Genomic DNA, 25,457 nt, shown 5'->3' on the forward strand with positions numbered 1-25,457 from the left:
TTTTGTTCTACTTTAATATGCCTTGATAAAATTCCAGAATGGTTAAGACTTTTATATTTGGATGAACTAACATTTAAAGAACACAGGTTTATTTTGTAGAACTGAAATGATGTCGTGTCTAGACTCTGTTTTATGGAAATATCTTTTTGTGTGTGGCCATTTTTGCAATAACATGTGAATTCTTTTTTCTCTAGTTCCTAATGTCAGCCGAAATGGAGATCCTTTTGTACAAACGTCAATTGTGGAAGCAATTGCAACTGTTGACAGAGCAATAAATTCAACACGTACACATCTTTTTGACAGGTATTTCCTTTTTTAAATTTTTTTTATTTATTTTTTTTGTATTGATAAGTCAGAATTTATTTTGTATATACTAGAAATAATGGGAGATTTATTAAACAAGAAACCATTTTATTACTTAAAAGACATTGCTAGTGTCTGGTTCTGAGGATACTAACAGTTTAACATGTAAGGATTCCAATTGTTTATACACTCCTGCTGAGATCTCTGTTCACTTCAGCAGTTCTGCTGAGATAATCCGTATTAAAATGCTAGTAAATTTTTAATTACTACAATATATTTAAAAGATTATTATTTTATTGAATTTTTTTCTTCTTGGTTTGCTTCCATTTTGAGATGAATAACCAAGGTATGTACTAATCACATTGCTGAACATTTACATGATTTATTTAGTATTGTTGTTTCGTAACTCCTGTGTACACTTACTATTTTTTTCCAAATTATCTATCAGTCGTCCTCGTTCTCCAAATGATTTGCTAGCCTTATTTCGATACCCAAGGGACCCGTACACTGTTGAGCAAGCAAGAGCTGGGGAAATATTTGAAAGGACCTTACAGCTTATTCAAGATCATGTACAGGATGGTCTAATGGTTGACCTGAATGGAACAAGTCAGTATTCTTTCCTTACTTTTCTGTTTTGACATGTATTTGCCTTTTTAAGTCATTATACTTCAGGAGACATTAACTTTCTGAGGTTTGATCCCAACTGCAGAACCATTGCATTGAAATCAGTGAAGTATTTGACTTTGCAAAACTTTATTAAATTTCTTCCTTGGTTTGCACACTGTTCACTGTGTAACTCTGAGCTCTCCAGGTGGAGTGTGTTTTTTCACATTGGCATGGAAAGAGTTCAGATTCTGATTCTTCTGCTGGTCAAGCTTAATATATTGGAAGTACATAATGTATCCTGTTTGTTAATTCTCTCTGTGTTAATTTATTAGGACTATTGTCTCATGTTAAAAATAAGCAGTGTTTTGTTCCTGCTTCTTTAAGAAAAAACATTTAATATCAGCATGCCTTGGCAAGGAGAAAAGATGACATAACAAGAAAGATTTGTATACCTTACAAAGCAAGGTTTCTGCATGTACCACAATAGTATTCAAAGAATTATTTGCTACTTTATAAATGAGAGTCAAACTAAGCTAATTTCTTTGTTTAACACTGACCTGATGTAATGAGAAATACATTTCTTGTTGATTTTTATAAGTAACAAAAAAAGGTGTGAGGTTTAATTTCTAACTTTTAGGTATTGTATTTCTGTCAAACTCATGAAGTCCAGCTGGAGTACATACAGCTAATATGTGTAGATATATATGTGGATAGGCTTGAAATATAGTATTGAAGCATTTGGAAATAATTATAGAGTTTTAGGATAGCTTTTGAGACTTGAGGCATAGCCAAAAACTACACTGACAATCTAGAGGAAATACTTTTACTCATTATATTCTTTTTGATGTTTATAATTGAGTATTTATTGTAACTTTTGAAAACTTTAACACTGACCATGTGCTAGCAAGTATTTATAAGACCAAAGACAGCAAGTTTTGTGGTATACTGTCACATTTGCTAATGAAAGAAGCTTGCTACTCATTCTTAGAGCTGAGCAGATAATTTGTTATGAATTGTTTACCACAAAAACTTACTCAATTCATTGAAGGCTGATATTTTAGAAGAGCCACACCATTCAGTTTGGTTCTCTGATTAGCTGCATACTCAAGAATATTGAATATATATGCTATAAATACATAGTTCTAGGAATATATAAAATTGATGTGTGAGAACTGGTTGACTAGGATTCATAATAGTGAAATACCTAAGGTTTACAAAAAACTGGCAGTAAAGCCTATGGATACTAGTTAATAAACACAAAATCAGGCAACTTTCTGTGATACTGGAAATTCTGTTCGCAATCAGATCTTACTTTTCAGACCCACAGAATCCAAAGAAACCTGGCTTTGAGGGAAACTTGGATAGTAAAATAAATCTGTTTTCATTTAAATTGCCCAATACCCCGATTTTTAATAGTAATTTTTGTCCTTATTTAATTTTATTTCAAAACGCAGAGCCAAATGAAAGGTGTTATTTCGCACTTTTACATTGGGAACAGTTGAGAAATGTGACAGTTTCCTAGTCAGAGACTATTTTTTTGTTGCAAAACCTTTGAGTATCCCAAGGAAAGACTATGGAGCCAAATTCTCCTCCGCAATGCCAGACTGTATAACAAGTGGAATGGCCATTAATGGAGGTTCAGATTAGATGTTAGGAAACAGTTTCTCTCCAGAAGACCTGTGCAGTGCTGGAACAACTAATCCAGAAAGGTGGATGAGTCTCAGACTTTGCAGGTTTTCAAGCCTGCTAGGCCAGACATTTAGCTATCTAGTGCTGGAAACAGCTCCACTTCAAGCAGGAGCTTGGTCTGGATAAGAGGTCCCTTATAATCAATATTTCTGTGACTCTATGAAACACCTTCCTCTCTTTGGAAAAAAAAGGTAATATGTGAATTGAGCTAGCCAGCTTCTAAGCAGTGGAAATGCCCAGCTCCCAGCCAGTTAGAGAGCAAAGGCAAAGTTAGTGCCTGCAATGTGAGACGTAATTAAGGATTAGCAACCGGCATCAGAAAGCCAAAACCCATCATGAGATATTACATCCCACTTGAACTTCTAGAGAGAGAACCTGAGCCTTTTATTCTAAATTAGTACTGAAGGTTATTCTACCCAAAAGATTCACAGCAGAGTATTGCTCACAACTTGATTTCAGAAGTGGGATGACAATCAAGATAAGTTTTCTAGGCGTAGTTCTAGAATTAAGATGCCCTGGTAGCCAGGATATTTTAATATGCTATCAATTATGTCCTTAAAGTATGTATTTTGCTGCGTTACCCAGTGGCACTTACAGGTTTTGCTCTGTGGTTTGTTTTTCTTTTTCATAGTATGGAATATTCCATAACATAATTTCTGTATGTCTACATGAGCATGTTAGCTTAGCCTAATGCAAGCACTAAATCTCTGAATATCTTTGCTTTGACTTGTAAACCATGTGGAGTACTCATAGCCTAAGGCTGAGAAAACAACTTCCCTGGCTGAGCACGGGTCCTGTCCCAGCTGGGAAACTGTGAGCAACCCAGTCCCTTTCAAGCCAAAGACAAAGCTGGGCTTTAGGTAGTTTGTTTGCAATTGCCCTGCATTGTGGAAGTTGGCAGAGAGCCAGTTGTGCCTAGCACATGTTTATGTGTTGAATTTAGATGAAGACCATTGTCTTTGCAGGCACACTGGGGCTGAGCTCTGTGCTAAAAGTAATATTTCTCAACTGTGTGCAATTAACCGACACTGACCTCTTGCAAAACTGCATTTAGTTCATATTTCTGAGTGTTTGCCATCATGCTGGGAGCCCCTCAAGCCTGTGGGAATACAGTACCACTCTACACTCGCTCACTTCCTTTTTTCCATTTGCCTTTGTACGGCTTGTTTGGTTTTTTCCCGACTGCAAGCTTTCCAGATCAAGATCCATGGTGGTGTATGATGGTTTCTAGTTAGCTAAATGTACGTCTATGCTGCCAAATACTCCACCTCCTGGACCTTTTCCTGGATCCTGGAACTTTGTTCATCCACACTCTATCCATTAGTCACTCATGGCTGTGCCTTTTGGTTTTTGAAGTTGTCCCCACTTACTGTCCTTTGGTGTGATTTGTGATATGGTCTTGAATAATGTGAATTCTTTTCAACTTACATGAAGAATCAAGTCCAGGCCCACATTTGGTCCAGGAGTACAAAGTAAAGATTTTGTGAAGGAAACCTACTCCTGGATACAGTAGGCATGTCTTACTCAGCAGCAAAAATTTCACTTTACTGAGACATTTTTGTTGGTCTACAGAAGCTGATAATGTAGATGTAGCCAGAATTTTTCTCCCTGAAATTAAATCCAAATGTTACTAAGTAAAACTCACTTTTACAATGATTCTTAATAGGCAGCAAGGACAAAGGTACAGGCTGACTCTTCTGCTATTTGCAGTAACCCAACACTGTACAGGGAGGCCTTATGGTCTTCAGTCCTTCCATACACCACCATACCATAACAGAGATCATGCAGCACATAACCTTAGTTTGAGGTTCTAAAAGCATAACTCTAATGAATTGTAGTATATATTTTGTATATGAACTATACAAAACTCAGTATGAACTGAGAAAAAAATACAGGAAAATGATAAGTATGTTTTAATCCCAGAGGTGAATGATGTGGATTGCAGAGGAAATCTGTGCCAAATACTACACAAATACTACTTTTCTCTAGAAACTTGTCCAGAGTAATGTGAATATGAGTTACTCCACAACGTTCGTCTTAGAGATCATTCTGCGTTTGGCTCTATTGCTGGTGGCTATTTTATTATTTTTTCATTGACTTTTTGTTCTTAAATTTACAACTTCACTGTAATAAAGCAAAACAAAATAGTAATGTTCAGTGACTAAGCAAGTGTCAAAAGCTAAAGTCTTGAAGTCCATTTAGGTGTTGCTGACATTTTTAAAAATGCTTTTAGTATCATAAGGAAAATGTTCTATATGCTTCAATATGAGACTTTTATTTCTGACAATATCATTGCTTTCCCAAGTGTCCAAATAAGTAATGAGCCCCTTTTGTGATAATTTTCTAAAAGTTGCACTTGAATTGGCATTTTAGAAAGTTTCCTCCTGACCTAGTGATGGTCAGGTTGTTCAAATGACCTAATGCTCAAATATAGATATATGATTATTGCTGTCATAAGGATGTTTAATCTGGTGGGAAATGTAAAATAAAATAGCATTTCAAATACATTTGTGATCTGTAGGGGGACCATGAGTCTGTGAATTCTCTGATTGTTATCTTCCTCTGTTTTCTCTTTCAGGTTATCACTATAATGACCTTGTATCCCCACAGTACTTGAATCTGATAGCCAATCTCTCAGGCTGTACAGCCCATCGACGAGTGAACAACTGTTCAGATATGTGCTTCCACCAGAAGTACAGGACGCATGATGGAACGTGCAACAACCTCCAGCATCCCATGTGGGGCGCTTCTCTGACAGCTTTTGAACGTCTGTTAAAGTCAGTCTATGAAAATGGATTTAATTTGCCTCGGGGAATTGAACCCAGAAGACTCTCTAATGGCTACGCACTCCCAATGCCTCGCTTGGTTTCTACGACTCTGATCGGGACGGAAACCGTGACTCCTGACGACCAGTACACTCACATGCTCATGCAGTGGGGTCAATTTCTTGACCATGACCTTGACCTCACCGTGGCTGCGCTAAGTGAGGCCAGGTTTTCAGATGGTCAGCACTGCAGTTCTGTTTGTACAAATGATCCTCCATGCTTTTCGATCATGATACCACCAAATGATCCCAGAGTTAGAAATGGTGCACGCTGCATGTTTTTCGTACGCTCCAGCCCAGTTTGTGGAAGCGGCATGACATCTCTCCTGATGAATTCTGTGTACCCACGAGAACAGATCAACCAGCTGACTTCATACATTGATGCATCCAATGTGTATGGCAGCTCAGACCACGAAGCACTAGAAATCAGAGACTTGGCAAGTCAGAGGGGTCTTCTGAGGCAGGGCATTGTACAGAGATCCGGCAAGCCTCTTCTTCCATTTGCCACTGGCCCACCAACAGAATGTATGAGAGATGAAAATGAGAGCCCAATACCCTGCTTTTTAGCTGGTGATCAGCGCTCTAACGAGCAGCTGGGTCTTACCAGCATCCACACGTTGTGGTTTAGAGAACACAACAGAATTGCCACAGAGCTACTGAAACTCAATCCACACTGGGACGGTGACACAATATATCATGAAACACGCAAAATTGTTGGTGCAGAAATGCAACACATAACATTTAGCCACTGGCTCCCTAAGATCTTTGGAGAGGTAGGCATGAAGATGCTTGGCGAATATAAGGGTTATGATCCCAGTGTTAATTCTGGCATAACTAATGAGTTTGCAACTGCCGCTTTTAGGTTTGGTCACACACTCATTAATCCTTTTCTGTATCGACTGGATGAAAACTTTGAACCTATTCCACAAGGTCATCTACCTCTTCATAAGGCATTCTTCTCTCCATTTCGGATTGTAAATGAAGGAGGCATTGATCCACTTCTAAGGGGATTTTTTGGTGTTGCTGGTAAGATGCGTGTCCCGTCACAATTACTCAATACAGAATTAACAGAAAGACTCTTCTCCATGGCACGTACTGTGGCTTTAGATCTGGCAGCTATGAATATTCAGAGAGGCAGAGATCATGGAATTCCTCCCTACCATGATTTTAGAGTTTACTGTAATCTTTCTTCAGCTCAGACTTTTGAAGATCTGAAAAATGAAATTAAGAATCCTGAAATCAGGGAGAAGCTTAGCAGGTGAGCCTGAGGTGAAGAAAAAGTCAATTATACAAATGTGCATGCAAAAACCATAGCTAAATGTCTTATCTAGAAAAAGATAACTCGGTAAGAAAGACTTAAAGGGATATTTTGAGAAACTTCCATCAGTACCAGAAAATAGATCTTAACAACTTCCACATGCAGATAATTTCTCTATTTCTACATCTCCATGAACAGTAAGAATATATACAGCATATAAACAGTAATATATAGTGTATGTGTTCATGAAATTATTAATTTGAAATGCCTAGTTATATAAATGCTGTTAAATATGAGTGCTGTTCCAGTGTAAGGTCATATTAAATGCAAACTTCCTGCAAATATTTAGATGTTCAAGTCCATTAATTCGGTACCGTGAAACAAATGTATTGTCCACTGTAATGTCATGTGGACACCCTTCACTACGACTAATCAGTTCTTCTTTAGAGATTTAGTGTTTGAAATTAAGTTTACATCTACCTGCCACCTGTAGCTTATTTGCTCACAATTAAAGACAGAGAATCAGTCTCAGCTATAATAATAGAAAAAGTGTTAACAGAGGTACAAGAAAGAGAAGCTATAATAAAAGAAACAATTTTAAGAAATCAGAAGAAAGCTGCTAGGAGAAAAATATTACAGGCTGGATATGCAGACCCACAGTGTGTATACAACCTGCACTGCAGGGTTTCTTGCGTACACACCCACAGCTTGTTCACAAAAGATGTAGAGCTATCACTGCATTTTTTCCTGTGAGTTATTGGTATCTCTTGCTCTTAGTTTCACCATGTACTGATTATTTTGTAAGTATAAAAGATTTGTTATTCAGTATTTGTGTTTTTCAATTTATAGGTTATATGGCTCCCCACTGAACATAGACCTATTTCCTGCTCTAATGGTGGAAGACTTAGTTCCAGGGAGTCGTCTGGGGCCAACTTTGATGTGTCTGCTAAGCACACAGTTCAGGCGTATTCGGGATGGAGACAGGTACATTCAACTGAAACCAAAATGAATTTTAACTTTAGGATGCTTAATAATAGTTGCAATATCTTGTTTCCAAAACAAACTCCATTTTATGTTCATTTATGATTTTAAAGTATAACTGAAAAGATGAAGAATACACATTTAAAAAACATTGTTAGAAGCCACGATTCTTCATTAATTCTTTTAATTTTTGTGGTGAATGTCATACTGACCCCCAAAAACACAACAGACCACACATGCTAAGTTTCCTTTTGCCAGATATTCAAGTCACTTACCTTTTTGAAAAGTACATGATGCTTCTCTTATAGTTATTTAGTTATTTTATTGGCAAAGAAATTGTATTTGTTACTTAAGCATAGGTTGGAGAGTATCACTCTATATATAACCCCTATGCTTGCTACAATACAAGCAGTCTGTGCACCAAAAATGTGATAAAAGCAGACAAGTTAATCCAAAGACCACAATTTTATAATTGTTTTTAAATTACTTTAAATTAAATTATTTAAAGTAAAAATACTTTAAGTATGTGCACATTGTGAGCAATTTCTCATTTTCTGCTTTTAGAATACCTGAAAAAAGAGAATAGTCATTTCTCATGTCACAGCAGCCAGATCTGTTTTGCACACTTTCAGCACATTTGTTCAAAATCTGAAAAACAGTGTTTACCTATTTTAAAATAATTTGTGACCCTGAATCCTGTTCTTTTCATGATGTGAGAATACATAGACTTCGGCTGATTAATTCAATCCTAATGAAAGGAAAATAGAAGAAGAATTAGGAGATTAGATTTGATTCTCTTTATTTAATGTTACTGTGTTAAGTTATTAAATTGTTATTTAGGATATTATAAAGGCTTTTTTATTTCTGTAGTTAATAACCCAAACCTTTTTCTATGCTATTTTAAAAGAGCCCCCAGATTTTTTTACATAAAATGTTTAAAAATAAAGCTGTGAAGCACAGAACTCTAATGCCTGGAGGCAGAGAAAGTAAAAGGAGAAGAAATAGATGGAGTATGAGCTCCAGGTTACTGGTGGCAAGTACTCAGTTGTGTCAAAACAGGATATCTATGCTGCTTTTTGTTTATATCTGTTCCCTTTTTTTAAGCAAAAGCACCTGTTCCTGTTTTGTTTTGTCTTCTGATACAACATTTAGAAACTATAGGAAAACACTGAATATTTAGGAAATGGGATTCTACTGTCCAAGGAATACAAATATTTGGAAGCAACATGCCAGCAAATAGTAAAATATTATTAGACATAATGAAAGCAACTCTTACTTCTTTGAAAAGCCTTTTTGATGGGCAGAGGATCAAAGCTAGTAACACCAAGCAAAGCAGATGTGTCTGTGCATGAAAAAGAAGTGATATTTGAAGGGAGCCTAACTTCATGTCAAGATGGAAATTTGAGATTCTGATCATAGTACTTGGAAATTCATTGGCCACTGTCCAATACTTTATGAAAATTATACACTCAATAGGTAAAGCAAAATTTCTTGACCGATCTTCTAAGTTTACTACTTGTTTTCATTTTTCATAAAGAGCCTCTTTTTTGTTGGTTTTTTTTTTTTGTTTTTTTGTTTTTTGTTTTTGTTTTTTTGTTTTTTGTTTAAAATAGGTGGGGGGAAAATGTATCAATATTGATACAGCTTTGGGAGACAGAAACAATGTCACAATGAGCAGTTCTTATGTGTTAGAATGGTGTAAAATGTTTTCAAATTCTGGACAGCAACTTAAGAAATTTTCTTTCCCTTGTGAAGCTTGCCTTTTATAGTAATGTATTATTTATATTTGCTATTGATAAAAGGCTTTTAGCCTTTTACGTATGAAAAATGAACTATTTAAAACCACAGTGTTTCCTTCTTGAATGTAATGAATTAACTGAGCATGTATGAGAAGGTCCCTGAATCAGTATAGTCATGAAAATAGTTTAACAGAACAAAAATTGTTAGTAAATTAAATCATCTCACTTATCTTGATAGTAAACTAGATATAAACATTCTTCAAATCTCAGAAATTCCATCAAAATGTTTTCATGACCATAAGAAAGTTGCCTACAGAAGGAAATCATGGTCATTTAAGTTTTTTACTTAAAAGAACCCTTAACTTGGTGGTCTGGTGCCTTTTTAGATATTCAGAGATACCCAAGACATAGAAATGAGACAAGAAGAGAAATCTAAGAATTTCTTGAAGATTTCATCCCTTTCAAAGTGTCAGCATGACACCAGCTAGTTGATACAATGTTGAGAGCAGGATTTAAGAGATAAATCCTTTCATTCTGAACACAGTATTGAAATATCTTTGAAAAACTGCCTCTTGTTTTCTCACTAGCAGACTTGTCTTTTCTGTGAGATTACAGGTTATGGTATGAAAACCCAGGTGTGTTCACACCTGCTCAGCTCACTCAGATCAAGCAGACATCTCTTGCCAGAGTTTTGTGTGACAATGGTGACAACATAACCAGGGTACAGCATGATGTCTTTAAGGTGGCTGAATTCCCACATGGATATAGTAGCTGTGAAGATATTCCTAAACTGGATCTCAGGATGTGGCAAGATTGCTGTGAAGGTCTGTATAGAGGTGCATTTGGGGGCAATGAGGTGTGTGCAGTTTGTTAAGTGTCTATTTTATTTTAAGAAGATATTTTTCTATTTTTTGGGTTTTGTTAAAGTATTACAAATTCTAATCTGAAGCACAACCCCTGTTAAGTGGGTAATCATTCCATATTTTATATTAAATGAACACCGTATGAAAATAACATATATTGAGCATTGCAAAGTGTAGATAATTATTTATTTGTTTTCTTTTCTTTCATGGATAAATATTTTTGTTCACTGCCATCGCCTTCAAAAGTTAGGAGGATGGGGGTAATTTGTTTTTCCTGAAAAATAAGCTTTTTTTCTCCCAAAATAGGATTTATTTAGCTGCATGGAGCACAGGACACTGCTTGGTGGCCTGTATGTTGGCTTCTGTCTCTCAGATTTTCTGCATGGCCTCTCTTCAGCCATCATCACATCAGAATTCACTGCAGCTGTAACACAGTTAGAATCCATTCCCAAGAGAATCTTCTGGATCATGCAGAATGATTTTCAGTAGCATCAACAACAAAATGCTTCAGAGGACAATGACCTCTCTTTCTTGAGATCTCCTTGACCATGTCGTTATCATTTTCTTTGGACAAAATTCAAATGACATGCCCAGGCTGTAAAAGTATACTCAGGAATTTTAGGAACTTTGCTCTTGAAATCTGACTTGAGAAATTGCTGTCAAACAAATTCCTAGCATGAAAAGCTTTGCTCTTATTTGAGAGGATAAGGGTAGTATTGGTTGATATTATTAGAATCTTATCATTTCCCTGATATATTTAAATACTAATACCTTGTAGAATTGCTGATGAAAGGTATCCAGATCTGTGATCTTCATCTTTTCTACCGCTGATTCTCTTGAGTTTACTACTGCTGAGTAGGCTATTCAATATTCTGTTGAAAGAAATGTATGAATAAAGAACGGGTGGATTTTATTTTTGAGAGAAGTCACAATCTTCCACTAATGTCGTGTCTATTTAACTCTTTTGGTAAGATACAATTGTCCACAATGACAAAGTACTTTTTGGTTACAGCTCAGAATTTAAGGCAGAAGATAAAAGTTAAACTGATGGAGGGTATCTCTTCAGTCTGCTACAGATACAATGAATACTGAGGAAGGATTTATGCTGGTGTCACTGTGCGATGAGAACAAATTCAGTTTCATTAACAATTAAAAAAGTAGATAAAGATTTACTATTCAAAGCTACTGCATAACTTAGCTTTTAAACTGATTACTATATTGTCTCATCTAGTAAATAAGTCTTTAAAAAAATCACTCTCTAAGAAAATTCTTCCTTGGAAGACTGTTCAAAATGTCAGTTATCAGTGTAAGACTAACAGAAATAAATACTTTAAATTTCCATAAGATCTTGTACAGTATTTCCCATATACAATATCTTTCAGGCCTTACTCTAATTTTTACAGCTTTTTTTTTTTATTGGCAGGTTAGTTGGGTTTTTTTAAACAATGTTTATCAGGTTTGCCATTCCCAAATATATGATAATAGTTTCTAAAAAGCTAGATATGATTAACACATTGTAATTTTAATACAAAGTCTCCAGAATCTCTTCAAAAATTCCCTGACATATTCCAGAAACATTGAGAGAAAAATCAATTATCACTCTTTAAATGCTTTACCTTAAATAAAGCACATTCTTCCAGTTCAGAATAAGTTCACTTTCCCATCATTCATGAAGCTTGACAGACAGTTTTGCAAATACATTTTTTATATTGATTTGGAAAAATATTAAAGCTGTTCTGAGAAATTATATGTTGATTCTCTAAATGTTATGTTATCACCGAGCCCTTTAGAACAGATGTTATCTTGGGAAAGTCTTTAGGGTATTCTTGTGTTCAACAACCCAGTTTGTATTTTCATTCAAGAAATTTGCTACCAGAGAGTGCCCCTGGGTGCAGTACAGTTAGACAACTGTCAAGCAAAAGAAAGGGTGAATAACTACTGTTTTGTAAAAAATTGCCTATTGTATCCCCTTTTCCTGAACTCCTGAAGCCTTGCAGGGGTTAATGAAGAGAAACTGAAGTGCTCATGGCTTGAACTGCTTTCTTGCATGGATGAATGACTGTGACGTTCTCTGTGGGAATCCAGTTTAAGCAACCACTCCTCTGAGGTGGGGCATACACTTAGGAACAGCACTTACTTAGAGTTGAATACATTAGGGGGTTTGTTTATTTGAACTTATTATTGTTAATTATTTAGAAGGAAAAAAAAGTTAAACCCTTCTCCATGTTTAAAATGCTTCTAATGATTTAATAGTTAAAATTATCCTAAGTTTAAGTTTCGAGTACAAAATATTGCTCATTGCACTTTATGTATGTTTCATAAGTGACTCACGTGTTCAGCTGTTTCATCTTGGTTAAAAACACATCTGGTTTTGTTGTCCTTCCTGTTTTGTTAAAAGTCAAAATACTTTTCCATATGAAGAATAGAAAAATTTCTTAGTTACAAAAATCTGCCTTGTAGATTTCTTGAGTAAAGCTAGTGTTTGCTTCTAACCAAGCAAAACATTATTCCTGTCTATAATAAAAAAAGATTACCTTTAGATTTCAGTTGGCACGTCATACAAAAGGATTACTAGTTTGTGATGACAAAAAGTTCTACTAAAGTGCACAAGTTTTCTTCTGTTTTCCTTCACTTTCTACCTTTCTTTGTCTTGTCAGAGATGATGAGTAATTGCTGGACTTGCTGCAGCTCTTTATTTCTGAAAAGAGCACGTGAGCTTCAGTTTTTCCAAATGAGAAACTTTTGGTGCTTTATGTCAGGCTCTCTAGTACAAAAAGTGTATTTTGAGGTTTATTTTTTTAAGTAATCAGCATAAGCTTTCATGATTATTCAGATGCGAGCCTTTAAAAGTTTCACATTTTTTGGTTTTCTTTTGTTTTGGGGGCTTTTTTTGTAAGTTGAAATAAAGAATTTCTTTAACCTTTTGTTTTATGTCAAAACCCATGAGGTTTTCACATGGACCCAGGAGGACAATGGACAATGACCATGGAGGAAGTGATTCAGATAAGATGCAAGTTATCCTTATAAGTGTAAACTGAATTAGAAAGAGTTTTTAAACTATTTGTCAGTTAGTAAACAGCATATCTCATCTGTCAGATATTGTTCTTTTTCTTTGTTTAATGTAGGAATACAGCCTTATACGAATTATAATGAAGTGTTTAAATCCCACTGAAATTCATTAGAAGAGTTTAAACACATGCTTAATCTGAATGCTTTCATACATGGTTGTTCAGTAGATTAGACCTATATTTATGAACTCCTGTATTTTAAGACCAGAGGAACAATTATGCTGTCTATTGCTTCTCTACTGACAACATTAATCTCTTACTATGCACTTCTCATTACGTTCTTTAATCTTCAGTGAGAATACTAAACAGCACTGGGCTAAGCACTAAATTCTGTGGAATAGAGTGGAAATAACATTTTAAAATGTTATCAGAAATCTGTGTGAGACTGGAAGTTCTTTTTTGATAAAGAATATTGTTCACCAAAAGCTCCTCAAAATACCAAAATAATGTGATTTATGCCTGAAAAGGTTTTGTCTTTACACAAAGCTTGTATGCTTGTTGAAATGAGATTTTCTAAAGATGTGGTCATGGCTTCCATATACAAATGAAGATACCCATTTCTTTATGGGAAGGATTGTTATACATTGGAACAGGCTGCCCAGGGAGTGATGGGGGCATCATCATCCCTGGAAATGTTCAAGAAATGACTGGATATGGCATTTAGTGCCATGGTCTAGTTTACAAGGTGATGTTTGGTCAAAGGCTGGATCTGATGATATCAGGGGTCTTTTCCAACAGAAATGATTCTGTGATTCTGTGTGATTCTGTAAATGGATCACCTTGGCTCTTGCAGTGTAACAGTAGCTAGCTTCTGGAAGAAAAAAAACTGTCCATAGAGAAGAATTATTCTTAGGTTGCTTTTACACCTTCACTTTTTCTGCAGAAAAATAATTGGAATAGGTACACCTAATTTGGGGACATTTTAGTTAAGCTGAAGGGAAAAAAAGCAGAATTTCAGGCTTATTTTTCTTATTTACTGTGAAGGTATTCTTCATTAAGAATAAAAGTTTAAAAAGAAGAGAGAGAGAAGAAATTTCTTGATTTAGGCTTTCTGAAAGCTGAAGCATTTTCTCCTGCACCTCTCAGCAGTGACATTCCTCCCTGTTGTACCTGAAACAGAAACCAAGAACAAGAGCTCTTAATTTGGCAAGTTGACATTTTTGAATTTTAAAAACCAGAGAAAGTCAGATCTGTGTACTTAAAGCTGTCACTGAACATATGGTTCTCATATTTACCAGTCTAAGGTGATAAAACCTTCCCAAGATTGCAGACCTTTGTTTCTAAGAAACAACCTAGGAATGAAAAAAAACAATGGGCCATTGTGTTATTGTGCAAAAGAAAAAAACCCCAAAAATTCTGTATTGTGCAAGATGACTATAGCAGTTACTAAACAAAGGAGGATAGCAGAAACCTTTCACATATTGTTTCCAAGAGAAACTAGAGATTTTGTGATACTCAGGACAACTTTAAGCAACACATTACTTTAAGAAAAAAAATTCCTCTGACCAAAATCAGTTCGTTCTTCAGGAGCCCTTCAGTATGATCCTTTTTCTCACCATACTAAATATAGAAGTGTCTAAGGGTGTTCAAAAATGCCTTCATGCTGAGCTTCTTACAGACACATCAGTCTGTTCCCATCTGAAGGAGTTTACTTTCTGAGTGGAGAGCAAGGAGGTTTTGTGGGAACAGCAGAACACACATGACGAATGAACAATATGTTTGCAACAAATACCATGTAGTTCTTAGGTGGGTGCTGTTATTATAGGAGGAAAGGAATGCATTTATTAAAGAATGGGACAAACCACAAGGAAAGAACAAGGAAGGGGAATTGTAGGTAACTTGTGTTTAAGAATGATCTGTAGATATTGTTTTGATCTGAAAATATTTGGTTTTGGTCAGTCATCTTTTTCCTTTTTCTGTTTCTTAAATGATAATAAGCCATTAGGACAAACTTAAGTTTTTCCTAACTTAAGAGAAATTGTAATATTTTAATATAAGTAAAAGCTAAACACAATTAAAAGTAGTGTAAGATACCTAATTTTGTGTAATCAGAGCAACAGTACATTTGTTTCTCTAGTTGCTCATTTCAGCAGTGTTTATAGACTTGAAACTTTTGCAATAATTTGTGTTAATACTTCAGGTATTCTATCTAAATTCCAGAAAAATAGTTTATAAATGTTACTGAGTTTCTGATTTAATTTGTTTTGGTGCAAATTAAGAGAAACATTGTGGAAAATGGCTCCTTCCCATTTTCAGTTTCTTTCATGGCTCATTCTGCTAATACCAAACTTAGCTGAGAAATGTCTATGGCATCCTGTATGTAGGCTTTCCCTTTGGTTTTAGAGGACTCTGCTTCTAGAAGCTGATCATGTAGTTTGTTCTTGCTTCAGCTTGGCCCATTATAACTTTTAGATTTAAAGCTTCTGTGAACAGAAATGAGAAAACAGCTATTTTCTCATTGTCTCCTCTATCAAGTGCTGTTGCAGTTTTATTTTGCTTTCCTTTTATTTTTTAAATGGGACTCTTTCCAAATACTGATAGCATTTGGAAGGCTAAATAAAGTGAATTGGAAGAAAAGCATACTTCATCCTGTTAAGATGTCCTTTAGGATCTTAGGAGAAGATTTCTGTCATAGATAATTCTCAGGGTTGAGATTTTTACTCTGTGGTGGAAGGAGTTTTAGAGTCTGGTGATACATTCAGATTCCTCAGAATTGGAAATAAGACTCATCAGCTTATGAAGCATGTCTGCAAATCTGGAATTTAGTTGAAAATTCTCTTTCAGATGGCAAAAATATCAAATAATAATGGCTGGGATCGATGAAGAACCCACAGAGTAGCTTTTTCTGTCATTGTTTGTAGCTGCCCTGTTTGTCCAGAAAACAACTGAAAGCCAAGAGAGTGAAAATCTCAGAAGTGAAAAGAATAATTAAAGTAGCACTATATGGGTTTGTTAAAATTGTATTTATTCCTTTGTTTCACATTAAAAAGCTGGTCTGTGGGTAATCATATTCTCTGCATCTAACTAGCTTAAATGTTCTATCACTGAGATCTATTCATCTGCCATCAACCAGTTCCAGAGGGATAAGCCTGAATGTATGACTTGCCTTTCCCAATTAAGAAAACACTGCAAAACCATATTAATATTGCAAATGCTGAAATATGTTTTTAATATGAATACATATTTTATGTGTAATTTCTTGTTTGTTTTCAGACTGTAGAACCAGAGGGCAATTTAATGCATTTTCATATCACTTTCGGGGGAGACGTTCTCTTGACTACAGCTTTCAGGAGGACAAGCCCCTGAAGAAAATGTCCAAATCAGTAAGGTGAGACTTTTTTAAGAATTCTAAAAAAATTTGTTTTAAAAATGGAATTAAACGGAATGATTTATTTGTGAGCACATGCCACTTTTGTCCATTGTCTGCTTTCTCAAGTTTATTATGATGGATGTATTTTATTCTGACACTTCTAGATATCTACTAACAATAAACCACTTTTTTTCAAGCTCAAATTTATGTAAAACTCTTTGTGAGTAGTATAACTATAGTGCTTTTATTCTTCCTGCAGTCTTCATAAAAAAAAAAAAAAATCACTAATGAAGCGGAATTTGGGGGTTTGAAATGCCACATTCCTACAGTGCCTGGAGTAGACTAAATTATCTAAATTACTCCATTTTGTGTTTGTAGCTTCTAGATTCTCCTGTAGAAATAGGAGGATACCAAGTATTGATTTCAGGTGCATAAAAATTTGTGATAATGGTAAGGATTGCTTCTGGTACCAAAAATACTTCAAGCAGGAATGGAGAACAGCAGTGCTAATAATATTGTTTATAACTCCCTAATCCTCAACCTATAGCAAGGAAGTAAATCACAGTTTCAGTCACAAATTATCAGCTGCACAGGATCCCTGCCCTTTCATGGGAATGAAAACTTAGGTATGAATTAGTGACATGAAACAAGTTCTGCTCATTTCTTGTGAAGATACTTCATGATGAACAAATTCGAGACACTTGAATTATAGCTCTTTCTGTTCAGCATGCATTTTTTTAACAAATAAAATTTTCTACTTGTGTGATGATGGTGATCAAGTAGAGTCTACCCACTCTGGCAAGGAAAGCATCTAGACAGATACATAATGAGGTAAATTAATTTCAGCTATTTCAAATACTTTGGAGGTCTTATGGTGCTTGAAGAACCATCATGATTATATTCCACTTATTTGAGAGGAATCTGTCCTGAAATAAAAGATGCTTTAGGTGTTTAGGATTTTAGACAAGAGAAGACAGCAACTATGTATAGGCTGTATATCTTATAGATAATATGAAAAGGTAGGTTTCTTTGAAGTAATCCTTGAAGATGTTTTGTCCATCTTTGCAAGTGAACTGCTAGAAAAATTTAAAAAACAGCTATTCACTTTTTAAGGATGCTAGTCCCATAATTCTAAAATTATAAAAGGGGTTAAATTAAATAAAAATGAGAACAATAGAAAAATAAATACATCTAAGTACCAGCTTGTTTGACTGTTTCAGTCCAATTACTAAAGTACAAAATAGTAGATTTACAATACTTCATTTGTATCATAGAGCTAAAGCAACCTCAGTCATTGAACATTCCCATAAGTTCTCATGCTCAGTGTTGTATTTAAATTGCATTTATGGTGAGAAGGGTTTTTTCCTTTTTTTTTTTTCCTTCTCATTTTCAATAACTTGAACAGGTGGGGAAGATTAAATATTTTGTTATACAATAGCAGCTGGTTTACTTGAACTTTGGCATGTTATATTATTTAGAGATCTTTTTCTCTAATTTAGATGAAAAACTATGGGAAACTAAGTAGCTTGAACACCTGCCAGTAAGTGCTGTTTTAATTTATGCAGAAAGATTATAAATCCTGAGCCCTGATACATGACAATTTCTTTGCCAATTCATTCTTTGAGTATCCCTTAGCACTGGAGATGACATGTTAACAAAATAGTAATGCCTGTAATTATTGATGAATTCAAGAATCTTCAAAAAAGTAAATGGATTCAAGGATCTTAATGTAATAAGTGACTTAAAAATTAGTGTTAGCCATGCTTTTGAATGCCTGTTTTTTCAAGTAGTATCAGATAAATAGATTGTTAGTTACAGACAGATCTTTTTGTTACTCTTTCTCATAAACAGATTGAATTGATTAACACAATTTTGTGTTATATATCTGTTATGAGATATCAGCTGGAAAGTACTAGAGACAAAAGACTTTTGATTTTGTGTACTATATTTTTTTTTGTGTATTGACGTCAAACCTTAATTAAATATATGTTCATATCTATAAGTGCTTCTCATTTATTTATGAAACCCGACTTTCTGTTTTGCTACCAAGGCTGCAGAGGAAGAATCTATGGTTCAGAATGTGAAGTGTGAATTTCATATTGGAGGGGGAACACTTTTAAGACTCTTTCAATTTAGTCTGCTTTCGTATTGAAGGCTTGCTATAACTTGTAGTGTCCCCTGCCTCTCTGCTACCACTGTCCACTCTGCAGCAGCCAGGGAGACAGGGGAGTTAGATTAGCTTGCCAAAGAAGATCCTAAAAACGAGCTCTTTCCCTTAGCTGAGATGGCAGTCACAGCTTTATTCCTTGGGATCTTTTGGGGTGAAGTTGCAGGAGGGAAAGAGGAAGAGGTATCGATAAGCAGTCCTTTTTAAAAACAGAGGGGAAAGGAGTGGAGGGAATTCAAAGAACCAGTAAGGGGGACTGGGGAAAGAAGATAAGGGAAAGAAACTTCCAAGTCTACATTTTTGGGGGTACATTTTTTGGGTCATACCGTTTTTCCTAACTGCATTACAACAGAGGCTCAGTGGTGAATTCAAGATGATGCTCTATAGTGTCACTGGTGTACCCCTGCATGAAATACATAATTTTTCTAAGTATAATAAATTCCCCGTTGCTGGTGATATTGACAGTAATCTAGAGCTCACCTGTGCTGAGTCTGTCTTCAGCACCAGCTGGTCTTGTGTGCTGCTGTTGTGGTTCATATTCCTACATTTGTTGGTTGCTGTTCTTTTACATTTTTGTTATGTGTCCTAAAATATTGAGTCAAATAAAAATGAGTTAGATTACTATATCTTTACTTGGCATTCATTTGTTGCAGTTCTGTGAAACAGAGTAAATATTTTCGTAATACCACATCTGCCTCTAATGAAAATAGAAATGTACCCGCAGTGAATGACTTCAAAGAATTTGTCTTGGAAATGCAAAAAACTATTTCAAGCCTCAGAAATCAGGTAAGATTCTATCATAAAGATAGAATAGTCTATCATGTCTAATTGTAGATTTAATTAATAATGTTTTCTTAACATCTGTGTTACATTTTTAATATTTAGACATCTCCTGCAGACAAAACCCACCACTTAGTACCTCAAACAAAAACCAGCTCAGAAGATGATGTTATTATTCTTTATTTCTGTGTTCTTTTGAAGTCATACTGAAATATTCTACAGCTGGACCCTCTTGAGTTTTGAACCTGAAATCTTGTGTAACCATTATATGTTAAACACAAAATTAATCTCTCCCTTAAAATTTGAGTGTAGTGTTAATAAAATATTTTTTGCTATTTGAAGTGTGTAGAATTTGTGTAAAGCAATGATTAAAATGCAGCCTTCATAAGGAGTATTTTGCCAGACTACAACTGCAAACAGAGTTAAGATCTAGATCATTTAGAAAAGACTTTACAATGTTTGCAGGTAAATTCTATTCAGCTATAGTGGAATCCCATTTTTGAAATATACACCATACAGAAGTTAGTAAAAAATTCAAGTAAACATTTTTAATTAAGGTGTTTTTAAAAAATTTAAAATTTACTTCCTCTCCTCCAAAAACTTTTTTGACAGTTTATATTTGTCTTTCTCTATATAAAACATGAAGTTTTTTCTTTGCATGCTCTAGCTGAATATTCCAATGGTAGGAAAGATATATTTTCTGTTAGCTTTCTTTTGAAAGACTATCTCTATATGTATTACCTGTTTGTAGTCTTTTAGGTTTATGAAAGCTAAGTAGTGAGAAGACAAACCCAGATAAGTATAACAAGGGTTATATAGCGATTATTATAAGAGAAAAGCCAATATACTTTACACAAATAAAAACCTTTTTTGATTCAGTTACTTTTTTTTTAATGTTTTCAGATAAAAAAACTTGAATCACGCCTCAGTAATTCTGATTGCACTGATGAAGAGGGTAAATCATATTCCAGCGATGAAACCTGGAAAAGGGACCCTTGTACTGTGTGCAAATGCAAAGTAAGTATGTGAAAATTAATTTTGAGATAGAAATGATAATTTTGCTTCTAAAACAGCAGCTCCAATTTTGTGCCTGCTAAATTCTGGGTAATACTTGCAAATTTTTTTATGGTTCTTCAGGGTTTTTTTCAGAAAATTATATTATCCCTGCCCTGGACATTGTTTTGCAATCCAGCTCTTATCTATTATACTTGTATTTTCATTTATGTAAGGGTAAGTTTAACTGCAAAGTGAGGCACTTCACTTTGAGCTTTCACTTCAATAAAAGCTCATTTGACTTAGTACCAGATTGTCATTTTCTTCCATCAGAGAGAAATTTTTAAAAAGGGTAGTTAAAAGATTAAGTTAGTGCTTGGTACCCCGGTGGCACCTCAGTGTTAGACAAAAGCATATATGCTGCTTTATCAAAAAGTGTGGTAATACAGAGAGTGCCTTAACCTTCTTAAAGTTTATACTAAAACAAACCATGTGGAGTTGCCAAATTGGTCAGGTTCTTATCTGACTAATAATAATTACCCTGACATTTAGAGAATGAATGAGAATATTTTCTGCAATAACATGAAAAATGTTTGGAACATGTAGCTAAGTATGTATTTCTTCTGTTATTTTTATCCTGGCACAGGCTGGTCAGATTACCTGTTTTGTAGAATCGTGCCCACCAGCTGACTGTGAAGCACCTGTGAAGGGTAAAGGAGATTGCTGTCCAGTCTGCTTACAACAAAACACTAATAAAAACAAGCCATAACTCTACTTTTTAAGGATTTAGGGTTCACACTCCTCAAATCATATCAGTGCCTGCTGATGGCGAAAACAGGTAACTGCAGTCCAAACAACAGCAAGAAGTCAAGATTTGAAATATTCTAATGGTGCTGTAACAGTATAACATAATGTATCATTTTATTTTCTGCCCATGAAGGTAAATCACAATGCAAAAATTAACAAAAGGGAAAATAGCAAACAGGTCAAAGTTAATTGTGTTAACTTCTCAGGTTAGACAAACTCGAACTGGTGCTACTTTAGAAGAACACTGTCAGGTAGTTTTAGGTACCCAAAATGCCTGGGTTTAGGATTTAGTCTAAATTGAACACTTTGTTTCCTATCTTTACTTAGCAACATTAAAAGTTTACTGTCCCTTTCTAGTACCAGTCTGTCTTGATACTTAACTTTTTGCAGTTATTTAGTAAAATGCCAGGAAAAGGAAGACACGAGGTCACTGTGCCTAGAACATAGCCATAGCCAGGCCAGTTTCTGCAAACATCAGTGGATGGAAATTCTGTTAAATCACACTATCACTGCTGGGCCTGGACCAGCAAGGAAATAAAGAAAGCTACTTGACACCTTTCAACATACTTTCCTTAATTTAAGGAGCAAAATTAACCAAATTTTCAAAGCAATAAAAAGCTAGAATTAGTAAGGAAATATAAATAACTGTAATTGGAAGAAAGCAAAAGCAACTGAATGTGTATTATAGATGTAATTGACAGCGTTCCTCATTCTAGGGAAACATGCATGACAGAGTAGCATTTGATCTTCTAAATTAGCCTAATCCTTTTTGTCAAAACATTTGTAATTGCTTGACAACATTTTTTGTTTGTTTGTTTCATTTATTTTAAATCTTTGTAGCCTTATCATCCAGGTCAGTTTGAAAGCATTCATCTCTTGATCTCTGATCAGCTCATGTAATTGTATAGCCCTGTTTTGAAAATGTGAAAAGATGTCACATGCCATTTTGTATACAAAGATTCCTACTGATTCATTGTGCATATTGCCAATAGACATATGTTCCTGACTATATTGTGGCACTGTTGAAAAAAAAAATCAAAATCAAGCAGCATGATTAATTGTGGATTGACTACTTTTTCTGACAAGGTATTTGATTTCTCTTTTTTCTTTTCCAGTTTCATCTAATGAATATATATTTTTACCTCAATGTTGTTATCATTTGTGTTAAAAATGATCTGGCAGTGAACTTTATCTCCCATTTAAATGTTTAACATTATAGAGTATATGTCTACACTAGCATTTCAAAGTTGTGTACTTTTTAGGATGCAAACTGCATATTTTTGACCAGGAATTATATTGAGTGAAGGACAACAATCATACCTCATTTTACGGCTTTTTCTCCTGTTTATTCAGAATTGATTCTTTCCCTGAATACTTCATTTGTTAGAGGTTGTTGCCCTGTCCTTTAGTCTTTAGAAGTCAGGACTCACTAGAACCTAGTGCTAGTTACATGGTTCACTGATTTCTGTGTTTAAAGCGTTCAGATTCAAAGGACAGTGATTGGGGTATCAAAGAATTCTGCACAAAATTAAACCTTCATATGTTAAGCATTTCAGAATATACAAACAGACCGAGTACTTAATTATTGCATGGTAGAACAAATGCCTGTCTAATAACTAACCTAGCACAGCAATATGAAATCCACTATCATATTTTGGCACATAATTTCTCTGATTACTAACATTAATAATTTCTAATTTGATAAAATATTACCATGACACACATTCAAACTTTGGTGTAACTTTAAAGCTTACTACGGAAACTTTGTTTCATACTATGGCAGAAGCAATATGTACATGTGAGTGCTGTGTTAAAGGTGTGTGATACACATGGAATTGCAATTTATATTTTTAAGAATATTTTAATTGATTTTATATACAATGTTTTGATTTATGTAATAGTCTTTGTTAATACTTCAAGAAATTGTGTGGCAAGCACATTTGAGTATCATATGGTTCCTAAAGATTGTCATTCCTGTGTTTCTTTGATACTCTGTGTTTTGTTGACTTTTCTTGAGAGTCCATACCACATGTCTCGCCCTGTAATTCCAGCTCAGATGGAACTCCCATTGACCTATAGCAGAAATTCCTCAAAGAGGAAGGGTTGCAGAGCTAAACCAAATATAATTTAACTGTCCAAACAGTTAAATAAGGCAGTAATACATCCAGCTGGTTACTACTTGCATTCTTTCTTTTCAATTTTGTATTAAATAAACTTGCTCAAGATTTCCGCTTATAGGAGAAGAGAGTTTCCATTTTATACACTATAAAATAGTACCTTATATCTGATTGTTCCTTTTCTCCAACCTCCAGAGTAAAGTTGGAGGTTTTCTTCACTGTTCACTGTTTATTCATATGGTATATAAAATGGGCTTAGGTGTCTGGATATGCTTAAACAAGTGTAACATGTCTAATATTGAGTTATTTTCCACCATCCATCTGTTTATAAACCAGGAAAAACAGGTCTTTATCCACAATTTAAAATGCAATCGGTCATGGATTTTACTAGTTCAGTTTTAATGCGGTGTCTCTAGAATCAGCTTCGATTTTAACATTTCTGAAACAGTGGCCAATGGCTAGGTGACCATTTCCTCAGTAGCCACTGTGAGAATATTGCTGTAATATTATGCAAATTTTAGATATTTATTTTCTTTTTTAATGTTACCTAAAACAAAGTCATCATTGTTGTTATTTTAATCAGTAAATTTACCAAAGAACTGTTTGCACTGTAAAATGAATGCTTTTCAGTTAAAATAAAATGGGCCACATTTCCAAGTAAATTTCAAGATTTCTTCTTGTACATGTGTTCTTTAGATTATTTGCTGAAGTTTCAATGTGTAGGCATTGATAAGATCCATATTACTTACCTTAAGCAGGATTGTCGTAATCAAGACCATTTCTGAGAAGTAAGCAAAGGGCTAATGAGTCATGTAGATTCAGTAGTTTATGTAATATTGCAACACATAAAATTAAAGTATCTGTTCACTGTTTTCTTCGAGATGATTGGAAAAGATACCATAGGTTTAGGAAGGATATTTTAAAATATACTTATTTCTTAGCAAATGCATTTTTTAGACCTTAGTGGTGAACTTTTTTTTTTTTAATGGGAATGTCATGACAGTTAACTACAAATGCATACAAATTTAAGCCTGTTCTTACAGTTCCTCACGTCTCCAAATATATCCAGTCATGATTTACCTTCCCAAGCACTTGATTCTACATTCATTCTTCTTTCGCATCATTTTACCAACAGATATTCAGGTTCATGTAATCTCAGCTCAAAACGAGTCTTTGCAAGAGATGATCTTAACCTCATTTTTTCTTTTTATCCTGGGATATGAATTACTGCTGGACGCATGATGAGTATTCTCATGGTTTGGTGAGGTGTTAGGATCTCTAGGACACTAGGTCAGTTCCTTTGTCAGACTTACTTGAAATTCATTCGAAGAATTTTGTGATACAATATCACCGAAATTAATATAATTCTAAGTTACCTTATGGTGAAATGGGAGAAATTAAAGATGGACTGCAAGAGATAAAGTAAAGAATCGTGTTCAGGTTGCAGTTAATTGCACTTCACTATAGTTTATATAGTTTATAGTTTTTCATAAGGCAAATCTAGAAAAGCAAAACTCCAATAGGTCATTTGTGTATTTTCCTGCAGGCAGCTGAAATATACTGCTGTTCACCCACACTTAGTGTTAACTGCCTAGAAGTTTCCTAACAAACCACAGAGTGTAGAGATTTAGAATAAAACCCCTTGCACTGATACTGATATATTTTGAGGAAGACTCGGTTACATTTAAAATAAATCAAGTAAATTGACTTTTTTCTTTTAGTTCATTACAGCTAAGAATCATTTGGCTGCAGTATGATTAAAGCTGTCTTTATGGGGAATGACCTTCCATAGTCATTAACTTTGTAATATAATATTTTGCTGCCATAGCATATATCATTATGTGATCTAAAGTATTTCTCCTTATATTTTCTTTCCAATCCCCAACTAGCTTCACGCTTTTTGCCTATAGTATATACCAAATCAGTAATCTTTGCAGAGAGATCATTAGACA

The 25,457-nt window shown here is 34.7% G+C and overlaps 1 protein-coding gene across 1 annotated transcript in view; it reads left to right on the top strand.

The window, feature by feature from the left end:
- PXDN (peroxidasin) overlaps positions 1 to 24,173 on the top strand; it is an 81,711-nt gene extending 57,538 nt beyond the window's left edge. The window contains exons 15-23 of the mRNA XM_058835544.1: positions 195 to 303; positions 752 to 909; positions 5,177 to 6,680; positions 7,530 to 7,664; positions 10,016 to 10,224; positions 16,545 to 16,659; positions 19,462 to 19,594; positions 20,492 to 20,605; positions 21,228 to 24,173. Coding sequence (XP_058691527.1) covers positions 195 to 303; positions 752 to 909; positions 5,177 to 6,680; positions 7,530 to 7,664; positions 10,016 to 10,224; positions 16,545 to 16,659; positions 19,462 to 19,594; positions 20,492 to 20,605; positions 21,228 to 21,350 — 2,600 coding nt within the window. The 3' untranslated portion in view covers positions 21,351 to 24,173. The remainder of the gene's footprint in view (positions 1 to 194; positions 304 to 751; positions 910 to 5,176; positions 6,681 to 7,529; positions 7,665 to 10,015; positions 10,225 to 16,544; positions 16,660 to 19,461; positions 19,595 to 20,491; positions 20,606 to 21,227) is intronic.
- Positions 24,174 to 25,457: the final 1,284 nt, after the last annotated feature.

Source organism: Poecile atricapillus, chromosome 3 (genome assembly GCF_030490865.1).
Source record: "Poecile atricapillus isolate bPoeAtr1 chromosome 3, bPoeAtr1.hap1, whole genome shotgun sequence".
Lineage (NCBI taxonomy): Eukaryota > Metazoa > Chordata > Aves > Passeriformes > Paridae > Poecile > Poecile atricapillus.